Source organism: Aythya marila (genome assembly GCF_965140915.1).
Source record: "Aythya marila genome assembly, chromosome: 11".
Lineage (NCBI taxonomy): Eukaryota > Metazoa > Chordata > Aves > Anseriformes > Anatidae > Aythya > Aythya marila.
In genome coordinates this window covers 5,544,256-5,559,619 of record NC_139052.1, presented here as the reverse complement: position 1 = coordinate 5,559,619, position 15,364 = coordinate 5,544,256, and the positions used below count along the sequence as shown (strand labels likewise).

The 15,364-nt window shown below is 38.1% G+C and overlaps 1 protein-coding gene across 1 annotated transcript in view; it reads right to left on the bottom strand.

Annotated features, from left to right (window-relative positions):
• The window catches only part of ENTREP2 (endosomal transmembrane epsin interactor 2), a 129,955-nt gene that overhangs the window by 5,553 nt on the left and 109,038 nt on the right, over positions 1 to 15,364 (bottom strand). Inside the window, exons 6-9 of the mRNA XM_082769542.1 lie at positions 9,608 to 9,768; positions 8,863 to 9,001; positions 5,051 to 5,126; positions 1,874 to 2,467 (exon numbers count right to left, since the gene is read on the bottom strand). Of these exons, the coding sequence (XP_082625668.1) occupies positions 1,874 to 2,467; positions 5,051 to 5,126; positions 8,863 to 9,001; positions 9,608 to 9,768 (970 nt within the window). The remainder of the gene's footprint in view (positions 1 to 1,873; positions 2,468 to 5,050; positions 5,127 to 8,862; positions 9,002 to 9,607; positions 9,769 to 15,364) is intronic.

Here is a 15,364-nt window from a genome sequence, read left to right as displayed (position 1 = left end):
AGTGTGCTTAAGGGCTGCTACAAGCAGCCTGTACACGTTAGCAGAATTGTGCCACTTCTGATTTCCAAATAAAGGTCATCAACAAGTAGAGCGAGGAAGGTGCGTGAAATGAAGTAGTGAAAACCTTCACAGAGTAAAATTTTGCAAATTCTAGTTTGCCAAAAATATAAATGAAAGAAATGTGCAGATCTAAACTCAAGTGCTTCTCTTGAACATTCGGTTTTAAAGAGTCTTCTGTACACAGCATACCAGAGAACTAGGCCAGCACCAAGACATTCCCTCGGAGTTACCCCATCTCATGCTCCCGCTCTGCCATGTGTGACCAGTATCTCTAGAACTATCTCTGCTTCATTATTCATTATTACAATCTTTGCTAAGACCAGTTAAATCTCAGTCATGTTTAACCCCTGTTCTCAACTAGGGAACTTGGAAATTAGAATAATTCCTATAGCGATAATAAATTAAATATGCCACTCCTCCAGAAAAGATGATGGATGTATTTAGGACATGTTAAGAATGATGGCAGAGCATCTGTTAGGGCAGATGTCCCAGCAGTCAGCTAGAGCACATAGATACGGCTGCCTACATTAATATCTCTGTCAAACACTACTCAGAGAGCATATGGAGCTCAATATGGAAAACTCACACAATGCAATCCAGAAGAGAAAGGGCTGTTCTTCTCATGTTTGGCACAGTGTAAAGGATTCAGAAATTCCTACTTACTGTCTGCACAGCAGCTTCATAGCACCTACATATCCTAGCCGAGGAAATTTCATTAAAAAAGTGCAGACTTCTAGATTAAAGATTCACATTTCCTCGACAGCATGCTGAAGCCAGATTTCTAAAGGTACAAGACATTCAATTACTGAACTAGGTATGAGGTCTCTGAAATTCATAGGAACAGAATAATGATGCCAAAAATATAATAGAACCAACACTTCATCTTCCTAAATGAAACCAGTCATTTCAGCATTTCGTCTACTTTTGTTCTGATGTAGTCAGGATTTTTTCTCTAGAAGCCTTAGAAAGCCCAGTGAATGCATATGTATCAGCATCATCTGACAACTCCCAAAGCTTTCATCTTTATTTTCAAACCACTACTCCCAGTCACCCCTTTGAATCTCTCCAGTTTACATCCTTTTGTAAAACCTGTACTTTTCAAATGCTTCAGACAGATCTACATTCCTGCTGTTATTTGACCAAGCCACTCCCTTCTAAAGCAAACATTTATTTTCCACCAATAAGCTGATTTTTATGAAGATACAGGGTTCAGCTAACAACTCCTCTCTTCTTCCCAACTTGTCTAAAAGGAGATCCATAGCAGAAGATGCTTAATCCTCAGCAGTCAAAAGCTTTCCTTTTCATTCATCAACTTGTCATGTGCCTCATCTTTCATTTATTTTTTCTTTAAAACTTGTCACGGTACAGTCCAATACAGTTACATTGTGACTGCCTCTGAAATGAACCAGTCCTGTCAATGTCAGTGTCACCTTCAGGAAACACAACCTGCTGTATTATAAGCATGACAGCTCAATTAATCATTTCCCACATAGAACCCAGCTATTGTTCAACCTTGTAGTTCAGTTTCTCAATATAACAGTAAAAGAGGAGTGGAAGCATCTACTCAGGGGATGGTTTTTTGATCAGCGCAGAAAGGCTGGTACAATTCAGAAAATCCAAAATTAATTTCACTGTCATTTTTACCACTTTCACTTAAAAAAAAAATAGATCTAGAAGATGTGCACGGAATTAAGTCTTCACATGTCAGTCAACCCTCACTGAAAAGTTTCACGATGTACAGCAGCACCAAATGCATTAAACCAACATCACTCATTAGGTCCAAGCTCCGTCATCCTCGTTACACTACACCTACCTTCTGCATAAGACGAACACGACACAGGATCGCTCAATGATCGGACTATATTTGAATTTCGGCATTTTGTCCCATGGTGCTGCTGGACAGTACTCTCGGGGCTGCTCACATATGATGCAGTATTTGGAGGTCCAAAACAGGGAGCAGTCTGGGAAGGGACAGCGGGCTGGCTAGAGACCATACAGCAGATCTTCTTTTCTTTCAAATGTGCTGTGACATTGCTTTCTTGAGCAGAACTCTGCAATTCTCTTTCTGAGGGGCTGAAATTCACTGAGGAACAGTCTGAGGATCTGCCGTGAGCACAGTTCTCATTTTCCTGTCCTTGTGACTTGTCTGTAGATGCTCTGCTGTGCAAACTGTCATCCTCATCAGGAAAACCCTCTGAGCAAGTTCTGTGGGACCTGCAGCGGATGCTGTAATCCAGACTGCTGCAGCTCTGGCCTGTAGCCCCTTTGCGGCTCGTACAGCAGGGAGAAAAATCTGCCGAACGGAGAGACCCCTGAACTTCCAGCGAACAAAGATCTTCGGAGGAGCAGCTGTGGTCTGGGACATCGGCAGCCTCAGAGACCATCAGCGAGGTACTCTCACCAGAAACTGCAAAACAAGAGACCCAGAGAAAAAGGAAGACTTCTTGCACCACCAACTTCAATATCCTAATTTACATTTGGGAATTGTCACGTAGATCAATAATTATTCCAAACCTTTCAGGTGACAGAATGCCAAAGCAGTAACATAATTTACTTGTTTTTAGTGTCTTTCAGCAAAGGTAATTTGTGTTGTCAACCACTTCCATCAGCTAATAAACATTTTTGAGCACTGAAGCCAAAGTCCCATCTGAAACTACATTTGGCTAGCAGCAGATCTGCCACTGCTGGTTTCTCTGGTTAACAGTGAGAGATTGCATGTGGTGGTAGGCAAAGTAATGCTTTACAGAAATGCTGGAAAAACAAGGCTCTGATTGCTTCCAAACCTATCACTACTGTAAGTATGAGCTTTCTAGCCAGGCATAACTTCCTTCAAACATATATTTAAGATCTATACAAATGAGAACTCTTCACATCACATCTCTGGCACACAACCTAAGAAATCAGACACTCACGTTTCAGATACAAGCTAAACATTCTGTGCAGGGCCACATCATCTTGGAAGCCCTCTGTACTACAAACTGACATCGTTAACACCTCCTCTGCCACGTGTTCATACAGACGTTATGGATGGAAGTGACTCTGTGTATGAAAATAAGTATTTGGCTCTGCATTATTCCCAAATTTGTGACAGAAATTAAGGAAATTGAACTAGATCACATCACCTCCCAGTCTCCAGTAATATAAGCAACATTTTTCCCAGATCTGACTGAAATTCCTGAGAAGGCCCTACATCCGAAATCAAAATACTTACAAATATAAATCACATTATTCTATTCAGCTCAGCATCCTCTGATACCCTCTTCTGCATAACAGCTGTCACTAACCATACTGATGAGACAAATTTATTTTAACTTTTGTGTTCACAGAAACAGAAAAATAGGATCTTGCAGTGAATAAGGGAATGCTCATAAGCACCCCCAAATTTTGGTGTCTAGGAAGCAGAAAGCTTTTCACAATAGGCAGAAATTAACTATCAACATGAAAAACAAGTATTCATGAAATTAGATTTTATGAAAGACATTTTTTCCTTACATAAAATAGATCAAGCCAACTATTTTCTTTTGGGGTTCCTAGGCAATAGATTTGTAATACTTACAACACAATTACAAGATTGCCAAAAAGGTCATTATAATCACTTCTGGAAATACATCTGTGCAGCTACACTATGTTAAAAATGCTTAACATGCACTGCTCAAACTGCAGTAGTTTACTGGACCATTTATATATGTGATGGGTCCCCAAACGTTTTTTACCTAATGAGACGATTCTTTTCAACATACTCTTTTAACTGAGGCTTCGAAACACCTATGAAGTTATCTGGATAACTGGATAAATTAAAGTATCAAGTTTATGCCTGTCTTCAGAGCAGAGATCTTCACTGTCTTAACTCTGGTTTGGTTGGATTTAACTGATAGCTAGACTGGGGCTGTTTGTACCATTTTCAACCTCAAGGGCCTTACACTGTATTTCCACCACTCAAGGGCCTTACACAGTACTTACAGCTTCATACTGTGCTATTCTTCCATGGGCACTTTTTTTCCCCCCGAGTACTATACAAAGCAGGAGAAGGGGTTTGACAGATGTGAAGTCCAAACGTACTTTTGAATTTTAGTACCTAGCTGTGCATTAGTCCTTGTTAATAGCAGAAATTAAAGGCCAGTCACCTTCAGTTATCATACTCCACTGCAGTAGTCAAACATCAGCTTGCTTGTTTGAATATTTAGCAGTAGTTAAAGGTGACAGCTGATGGCTCTGAAAACTAAAGTCCTTCAATTACATGCAGAACAGACACTGTGTTTAAGATCAGATTCTCCTTGCTAGGCTGCTCCTCTCTGCCTATAAGTGTACTAACTGAGAACACCTACCAGTCTGTTCATTATATGAAATTATATGAAAAGTATTTATTGGAAGCTTTACTACAGTAATTATTTAATGCAAACTACCCAGCATCACTCAATCCACATAGCTGAAGCCACTGAGTTTAAAAGGGCCCTCCACAGCAACAGACACGTTAAGGAGGCCTCTGTTAGTAACTTTTTAACTTAAAATAACATGCTCTGAGCTTTTACTCGTATGCTACTCTCATTCACATCTGTGCTTCAGGAAGCACATTTCTTGTCTGGGCTGCTGGAAGCCATGCAGGGTAACTACAACATGCAGAGGGGACACGTGCACTATCATACAGGCGCTCATGTTTGCTGACAATGAGAAACAAACTGCCTGCTATACGCAGAACTCTTCAAAGAGAAATGACAGTTGTCGTAGCTGCCTCAAAGGGCTTTAATCACAATGAGTACGCTTCCAGGGGAGCTACAGAGCATGCTTTGTTAAACAGAACTCCCTTCTCAATTCCTCTGTGCTTCCAGCCACATCTTTTATGGCTGCAAAAAGGTTCTTGCCATGAACAATTTGGAAGCAAATCCTTCTTTCTACATTAGCAAAGGCAAAAAAAAGAAGTAAAAGCCCGCTCAAAAATCCTACACAAAAATATCTCAGCCAAGTAGATGGCAATAACACTATGATCAATCACCTTGTGTGCTGAAGCCCGGGGTCATGTTCCTCTCACCCAAGCTTGATTCAGATACTTGCTGATCAGTACCAGTGACCTAAATGAAAATTGTTTAATGAAACAGTACATTAGTCAGCAGTTTACCAAAACAAAGCATAGCACTGATGATCTGAACAATACAGAGCTGGCAACATGAAATAACTATCTGCTGCTATTCAGTCTGAAACCTAATTGTAATATTTTACAATGTTTTTGGGTTGGGAAAAATGCAGTGCAAAGCAACGTGCTTAAAGCATTTCTTAGTTTGTTTTTCTAGAATCTACAAGCTAAATTCATCTTGAATACATAGCAGCTGGGGCTGCATGGCCACATTACAAAACCTGCATGTCTGCAGTGCTTCAAACTTATTAAAAACAGTCTCTTCCAATACTCTATATTTTTCGTATTATGTTTCACATTATATCATCCTAAAAAGGATGGAGAACAAAAAATAACCACAAAAACAATCATAAGAACCGTATTTTCCTCTGTGTATTTGCCTAGATGTTAATACCTGCTGTATTTCTAAGCCCTATAAGAGCACTGCCCGACTGAGGGGCAGGGTGTTCTTCACCCTGTCAGAGATTGCTGAAGGGAGATAACACTAGTGACTTTTTTCTGAAAGAGTAGATCAAAGTGGGTAACTTCCCTCCACTTTTGAAAATCGTAACAACAAAATACAAAATCAGTCCCACTGGAAAGACTTCATACATAAACAGCTGAAATTTGGAAATTTTTCTTTCTACTGATTTTAATAGACTTTGTGTCGAACCTTTTTGCCAGTCTCATTAAATTTTCAGCAGTTCTTTGGGATTATGATTACTGTATGTATATTTAATAAAAAGGCTCCAATAAACAGCTCATAAGAATACATGTGAAAAATATAGAAAGACAGGTCAAAGGGAATAAGATGGATACTATCCTTAGTAGAAAGAATCAAATATGCTCCTGTAGGGCCACAATTAACTAGTAAAAGCTCATTACAGTTGGTGACAGACTTTAGAAATAACCATCATTCACCTCTTTGAAAACCTTTTTGTCAAGAGATTAATTTATATCTGGCCTTCTAAAAAATTGAATGTAACACTATTACTCTGAACTTATTAAGAAAAGAGCTTTCAATGCATATGCCAGTGTAGATTAATGCATGCATATATACATATAGCTTACTGCACCTACTCATTTCTAAAACATATCTATCCGTAGCTTACTCTAACCAAGTGATCAAAAAATATTTTTCAGACACAATTTTAAGAAGTGATTCTAAGCCTAAGGGTTTGGGAATATAACCCCCAAAATAAAAAAGAACCAGAAACATTTTAACTCAGCAATACATTAAAAGGGGATTGGAAACCAAACAAAAGGCAAAAGCAGTCATAATTTTAGAAATATGCTTGAAAAAGAGATTTTTTTTTCTTTGAAGAAAACTGTCATATCTGTGGTAAGAAAAAGATCAGTGATGTCACTGTAAGTTGCAGATGACTCTTGGGAACTCACTGTGGAAGTGCTTACTCTTCTGCTTCAATCTAGCACAACACATTCATGTCTTTAGTACGTTTTATTCACTACATCAGCATTTTAGAAGTATTCTACTGCTTATGCTGAAATAATAGCCTTCATCAGCTAGGAGATACATATTTTCTAACCTGAACACCTACTACCAAACTGCAAAAAGTTTACTTTTGCAAATGGAAATTGTAGTTTTATTTTCAAATAGGTAATGCAAGAACAACTTTATGGAAGCAAATATAAGCATGTAAAAAGGATGTAAAGTTTTGTCCAAAGCAGGAAGTGTCCTTGAGTGCTTTTTGTTGCTGGAGAAAGTTGGATCAGAAAATAATTATTTTCTCTAACTAGACTTCTGAAGAAATAATGTTTTAAAAGGTGTTTGCTATTTGTGCACTAAACACTAAGGGTTCTACTAAAATCTATGTCGTTTCACAAATTCTTAACCATGACAAAAGAACATCTGCTGAATACTTGTGCTGAAGTGTTTATTGGCCTTGTACGTTCTCCCAGTCACCTGGCAGATGTAGTAGCATCGTCTAGTACCTATAAAATGGTCTAGTGCCTATAAAACCAGTTACGTGCAAGGTTGAGGTTTTGGCAAGTCTCCACTACTGAAGAAGAGCCATCTGAGCTTCAATCTAGTAAATCTAAAATAATTTCTGAATATACTTTATATGCATTTGTAATTGATTAATCTTCTTGCCTGGGGTGGGGGGAAAGGAAGGAGAATTATGGTTTTAATTGTAGGAGATAACAGTGACAAGATTTAGTTAGATCAGTCGTGTAACAGTTGGCATGCGGGTTTACACAGCTTTCTGCACTGCCTCGTGTAACAAACCTTACTGACTTGTACATTCTTCAACATAAAGGCTGGCAAACAGTCACCAAGTTATCAATAGAAAAAGGTAAGAAAAAACATGCTTTAACAAGTCTGAACAGACTACAAGTCAGTAAAACAAAGTAGTCACTGGTATAATTCACCCAGATATGCCTGTTCTTTTCTACACCCTAGTCAATAACTCCCATGGAAAATAGTGTGGAAAACTTTTTTTTCCATGGTCATAAAACCAGAATTCCTAATCAGTACAGATGACAACAGCAATTTTTGTTTAGATGCAACCAGTTAAATTAGCACTGACATTTGTTGTGTATGAAATGCATGAATACCGAGTCTAATTTGATACAATTTAATAAAACTCTAAGGAGCTCAATCCATCTAAAACCAAACACAATCTATTGCTTGATGCTCAGTAAGAGATTAATAATTACTGTCACATAATGGTTCCCAAAAGCACTTCTGTAGCTAAAGCTCTGCCGTGATTTCCATTGCAAAGTGAGGGCTTCAGTTCACACTGTCCTGTGGCTTGATGTTTATTAAATGGGAACGTCTGCACCACATAAGAATTTAGGATTCCATTTGTTCCCTATTAAAGACCTAAAACTGTCTTGGACTTTGTCTCGATTCCTCCATTTACAGACTGATTGTGACACTGACTGCAAAAAATAGGCTAGGGCTTTTGCCATGAAAAGCAACATACAAAGTTGCTGTGTAGGCTTTAGTTAGCACTGCCTATATACTTCACTTCTGATATGGAGCACCTGTTCTTATTTTGCTCCTGTAACTTCTCCTAATCAGCAGCTATCAGGCAGATGGAAACTTGCTATGCAATTATCACCACTTAGTAATTTAAAATCACCACTCCTTTTTGCTATCTGAGAAATGCTTCTGGAACCCACCTGTCTGAGATGGACATGCAAGGTACTGACACTGACCCCAGATACCAAAGTTTAGCAGTTAATTAATACATCTATAAATTAAAGCTCATGGTCTCCTTGAAAGAGCATGACTTTGCTACTTTAAATTATGTCTTGTTAAATTATATTTTTGTGATATTCTAGGTGCTGTTATGCTGTTGGATACTGATGTACACGCAAAGCATAATCCCAATTACAAAAGCACTCAAATTGATTTTATGCTTAACAATAAACAGACCTTCTAAACCTTATTTAGTACTACATAAAAATATCTTATCACAGATATGATCAATCTACCCCTCCTCCCCCCCCCCAACAATGTATAATTTATATTACTTTTGTCTTAAAAAAAAAATATATATATATATATTAATTACTGAAAAAAAACAACTCCTTCAGGGCTTGAAGGTTCCTCTGACTCAAAGTACAATTAACTCCCAAATTATTTTAGATCATTAAAATAATCTGAAAGTGTTTCATATAATGAACATTTGGAGACTATGTAAAGAATTTCCTTTGGCTTTCCTTACCTGACTAGCAGGTGTCTCTCCAATCACTGCCTCATAAGGAGGGGGCAGCTCAGTTGGATACAATATTCCTGGGCTGTTAATGGTGACTTCATATAAAGCACTGAACGGGGAATGAGGAAAGTCCAAATGGAGTCCTCTACTTAAAAACACAAACAAGGCAAATTAACTCTTAGGAAATCAAATTAGATTTATTTGGCAGACTATTATCTATGCCACAGTGATGTAGAGCTTGCTTTGCATCAAAAGCAAATACACTACAAAGAAATTCATTCAGGAAATGCAGAGCGCCAAAATGAATCCCTCATTCATAGTACAGCTTTAAAAAAATGCATTTCATTTTGGATACCAGCCATCTGTACTAGCCCATTTCAATCACTCATGTCCTTCACTACTCCACAACAATGCACATACACACCAATCATTCCCTTAGAAAATTAAATCTCACATTCAACTTCAAGTGCACAATGTTAACCATAAAAGGATTATCTATACGCTCAGTTCTGCTTTAAGTTCAGGTACTGTTATCCTTGCCTTTAGTTAAGTTCAATCACTTCTCTATCACAACAGTGCTTTAACATAAATATTTCTGCATGAGTCCTAACAAGTGTGCAGAATAGATATGTAATCTCCCTGGAAAAGAAGCACCTAACGTAAGCAGAAGACATTACTTCGCTTCGTATTCTTTGAGTTTCACGGTCTGTAGCTCAGAGCAATGCAGTAACTAACAACAGGGAAGAAGAATCACCTCTGTGCCTCTACCACAGGTGTGCAGGTGTACTCTGGGGGGTAGTAGGGTGGAGGTGGTATTGGTGGTATGAACTCATCGAAATCCAAGGTTTGATGCAGGATAGTCCCGTGCGGAGTCATGCAGTCCGGATTGGCAGAATGTGGCCGCTGTGGCAGAAACTGAAAATGAATAGGTCAAATTCTTTCAGATGGTAGAAACAAAACTATCACCGATAACATGAATGGTAACAAAGGTCAGTTTTAGCAACTCTGATCAATACATGATTTTATGAATACCCATACGGAAACGGAAGAGAAACTTCTGGAAGCATAAGAATACGTGAGATCAGCAAGGAGTGAGAATTAAATTGCTAAAATATAAAACAATGTTTTACTGAAGGCAGAGGGATCTGTGCCTCAAAGCACTTACCCTTAGGGCGGAGAACAGGCATTTCAAAATAAACAGCATTTCAAGAAATAATTCTATCTCACAATACAATTTTATTACAGCACTACATAATCACCCGCACTTTAATAATTGAGTAACAATAGATACGATAACTAAAATAACAAAATACTTGCATGTTTTTGATTCCAATTTGAAATGTCTTGTGCTTAAAACAAAACTAAACAACCCCCAAATAAAACAAACTAGAAATCAGTTGCCATATAGTTATTACATTTTGACTAAGGATACTGTATTTTTCACTTAAGCAACAACAAAAAAAGCACCATTTAAAATTATTCTTAATAAACATTTATCATTTGGTGATACAGATAGAACACATGTATACATTGTATAAAGGTTTTAAATACTGGTATGAATGTAAGATAGATATTTATTCCATAACATCTCACAACCAAAAAGAAAATAACCACAATAAATAATAAAAAATAATAATTCTGCAAAGCACTGCCAATATTTGTGTCAAGAACCTATTCAACTTCTAGCACAGCAGTGATATCAAGAAGCCATTCTGATACTTTTGGTGTCAGGTAAAAAGCCTTCTAAACAAGGGCTTAAACTGCTTCAGGGTTAAATACGGACATTCTGCAGCTCACAGGGAATCCAGATGCCTCGGCCTCGCTTTATATAGATCCCACAAAAGAAAGGGAATCAACAGACAATCCAAAAGGACTGATTTCTTCCTTCTTCAGCAAGCTTCTGCTGGCACACCACTTTTTTGGATTTAGGTAAGCTGCTCTTTAGCTCTTGCCATTTAAAACAAGTGAGCTAAGAAAATTTACTGAAGGTATGTTTCTCTTTTACACTGGAATAAGGGGAGATGTGTGTGCTATTGTCTTGTTATATCATTACTATTTTTAAAAAACATGATAAAGACTGAAAAAGCAATTAAAAACATGAAAACATTTATACTTGGGAGGTCCAGTAAATAGAAAGTAACTGGCTTTCATTTTCCTTGTCAGTTTTATATTTTTCACTGTTGCAGAAAAATGTGCCTTGGCACAGTTATTCTGACTTCAGATCACTGAGCAAGTGTTGTTGGTCTTTGGTATTTAGAAGGTTGAGTTACATCTTAATTCTACCCAATACGCTACATATGTTGTATTAAACTTTCACTTTTGAAGCAACACAATGTAGGGCCAGGGAGGACTGATTTCAGCTGTTTGGGAAATGAACCAGTAGTTGCTTACTAGCTGTATCTCTAGAGATATTTTCACAATTATTAAATAAAGAACCTTCACTTCAGAGTACTTTATTTTATGTCCTATAACCAATGACTTTCAGACGTTTTTTCACGTCTACTAATGGTACAGGAATAAGAGGTTTAATCCTCATTACATACAATGTCTGATGCTGTTACCCTGAGTACAATGAGGCATTTCTACAGGTTTCTCTTAGAGAATACAACACCTATAGACATTGAGATTTAGAGTTTATTGATATGGTTTAGCGGAGGACTTGTTAGTGTTAGGTCAGAGGTTGGACTAGGTGATCTTGGAGGTCTCTTCCAACCTAGATGATTCTGTGATTGCATTGCATTAACTACTGTTAACTGCTAAACAGCAAGCCTTTGCCTGAAGAGATACATACGATCATCAGTCCATTATCTTCCCAAACACATTGCAGAATCTTTTAGAAAAACAGAAAGCAACTAAAGGTAAAGATGAAATATCAATCTAGTGCCAGTGGTAAAAAAAAAAAAAAAAAAAAAAGTCTCTTCCAGAAATTAAACCAGACTTAATCTGTAGAAAAAAAATATCATAATGGAAGCATATCTGTGCACTCAGCTCACATTTTGTACCCTAGTTGATTCCAACAGACTCTGGACAATTCTCTTTTCCCTAGAAGAGGTGATGATTTGGGTCATCTTTATGCCCTTGACACTGAGCACTTCTCTTTTACAACTTTACGTTCCTCCAGGCTATTTAGACACACTGCCAGAGAACCCAGCAGTTGGTTTCCTCCACCAGAGAAGAGGTAGCTCGCCCTCTCCAGTTCTCAGGTTTCCCAGAGCTTGTTTCATTCGGACATATATAATGGGCAACAGTCTTAACGCTTTTCAGAACAAGGCAATTAACAGAGCAAATCTACAGTGAATGAAGCATCAGCATATATTTTGTGGGATGTAAGCAACAGAAGGGAAAGGTTTTGCACAGGAGAGAGTAGGCTGTGATTCAAGAAGGAACAGACCTAATGTATAGATGCAGCTCAGCTTAACAGCAGAATCATTTGCATCCCTTTCAAGAAGCTTCACTGTGAATACAAGTCATGGCAATGAACTGTGTGACCGATGCTGAAAATGAGTAGCAAAATGGACATGAAAGAAACACATATTTAAAGGGGTGTTTATAAATGACAGTTTACCTGCGTGATATCATCCTGATGGAAGGCACAGAAATTAAATTGAAAGAGGCTGTAAGAGGGAGACTAGCAGAAAATAGAACAACTGCAAATATAAGGGATTATCAGAAAGAACAGACATCCTTGAGAAAACAGCGGGAAAGCTATTAAGCAGGAATTAAATGATACGTTACTCCATACTTCCCTATCTCCTCTTTTCTACCAGCCTGCAAAAGTTTATTCTTCCCACAATAAAATGTATTTTAAAAATCTTGAAGAGACAGTCTCAAATGTTGAAGGCTGGCAGGAACCCAGCAAAGATGCAAAGCGAAGTTTCCAAGGGAGACAACTAGAAAAAGGAACAGCAAGAAAACGCAAGCAGCAGACAGAGCTGGACTAGGTGGAGGGACACTGACAAACACTTGCAAGGAAACACACTTTCCTTTGTATTACAAAGCAGTTGTTAGTGAGTAAGCAGTCTCAAAATAGTTGATGGCAATTGAATAGCAATAAGAACTGTGAAACCAAAAATTGGTATGACCTGCTTGGTCACAAGTACAGACAAGGTCAAGCTACATTCAAGTGTCATTTCAAAAAACTATAGCTCACACTAAGAAACAACTCAGCGTGTCTCCTAGACAGGTTTTTGGGGTTAAACCAGTGATGACTGCAGAAGCAATGAATAGAAAATTGTCACAGACAAGGACAAACGGCAAACAGCACCACTGTTAAATACAGGAAATAGTCAACACTGTTAAAAACTGTGCATCACTTTACGGTTATCAATAGCTACTGTGAATACATTTACTAGGCATAACTTGGTAACCCTGTCTCTGGAAATCCCAAATGCTCGGCCATTTCTCTTGACCACCTGCAGCTGCTGGGAACTTTCAGAAATCCAACAGACAGTGAAACACAGATCTAGAATTCATGCTGTTCTTTTAGGAAATAGTTCATGTTATGTTTGAAGTTTGGCAGTCAAAATATTACATACATGCAGGTTTTTTCCCATCCTTGGACTAAAGATGGCCTTGCTTTTGTGTATGCAATACGTCTGATACGTATTAGACATAGAAAGCAGCACAGTCCACACACTGCATGTAGAAACGTGTATGTTGAATTGGACATGCCTAACTTTGATAGAGAAGGCTCTCTCATTCCAACAGCCCTCATTTCATACTGAGGACAACTTCATTTGTTACTTGGTTTGCAGTTATGAGGGAAGACAAAAACATGCTATCCTGCTGTGGCAGCGTAAACCCAGAAATTGTACAATGCTGCATTTTTGTACCCATTTCAGAACCTGAATGCAACACAGAAGTTAGCTCTGGCACTAGTAGCAAGTTGTTATCAAGAAAATAATCAGAAACACAAACGTTAGGAACTCATCACTTCCAGCAGACCAGAAGTAAAAGTTTTTTGAAAATTCATTTATGTTCAGGGGTACATATGCCATGGTAAGGAGAACTCCCCACAGCCAGTGACATGGGACTGAATGTCAGTCACCTTCCAGCAAGCTGATAGCCTGCAGCAAGACATATGCTGTCATTTCCAAGTGAAGAAGGCAGTGCTTCATGGAAAGATTATTCTTCACAGTTTTTAGTTCTTTGAGGTGAAACAAACACCACTAGCTAGGTAAGAAATAAGTCTATTAAATGCACTCTCTTTTTTCATCATCAGACCAAATTTCCATCTCTCCACTCATAGTTCTATAAGATGGCCACTGAAGTGACCAGAATGGTTGTCATTTACTATCTACATTTAGAATATTTTGAGTATATTCAGGTAAAAGCCAACAGAACTATCATTACTGAACTGACAAAGCAGCAGACAGAACTGTAAATTTAATTCTCTAAAGAAGGAGTTACCTGATGTAATACAACGTGGTAAGTCCTTCTACCCCAGACCTGTAACACTAACAACTCCTCATCTGTATTTCAGGTATGGTTCATCCCCACCAAACCAAAACAAAGACATCCTCTATTCTGTGTCCTCTGCAGCTGATCAGCACTGCTGACTCCATGCTAACAACAGCAATTTACTGCTCAGCAACCATGACATCTCTAAAACAGTAACTGCCACACATGAGCATGCCACTAGGGCTGTAGGGCATCCTTCTTATCGAGACTACTTCCCATACCTGCATGTAATTAACTCTGCCTTCCATATCACATTTAATACATTTACAGTGTAACTTGGAAATATTCCTTTGGAGACTCCAGTACTCATTATCCTCATTTCAGTCTCTCTCTGACATTTCTAAAAACTTGCCAATTCCTGGGGATAGGATAAAAAAAAAAAAAAGCATATAATTAAATATTGGCATGTTATCTATAACAAAAGCTCTTTGTAAGAATACTTGTCTTCAATTAACTGTTGTCCTCCTCCTGGATAGGTTGCTTTTCTCCTTTTTTAAAACTGTGGAGTCAGTGTTTCCTGGAGAGAAAGGTAGACATCTGCAAGAACAGAAGGATCAAGACAGACTTACAGTCTGTCCCTGAGCTCAAAGGGAAATTGCAATAGAAGGTAAGGAAAAGGAAAACACATTCAAAATGTTCTACTCCATTGTTTCCAGTTGCTGTTTCTATAACCACCACAAGCCATTAGCTCTGGAGCCCCACAGAGCCTGGTCTGTGGCAATACAGCTTTCCTGAAGTACTGACTCTCTATTTTAAATATTCTTAAATATTGCATATTCTTATTCTACCCATAGAATCTGGAATAGGGAACGGTACATTTTCTAAGACTGTTGTAAGTTTTCCTAAGGTTCCCAGTGTGTTTTTTCTTTATTTTTGGTGGGAGCAAGGGGAATAGTTATCTCACTGTATTTACACTCAGGATGTTTCCATGAACATATGTTATCTGCAGTGCATGATATTTCTAAAAGCACCATCCAATGGGCTTCACAACACTGCTAAGTGAGGTTTGTGGGGAAAACAAAACAAAAAAAGAACTTTAGGTTTTGATATA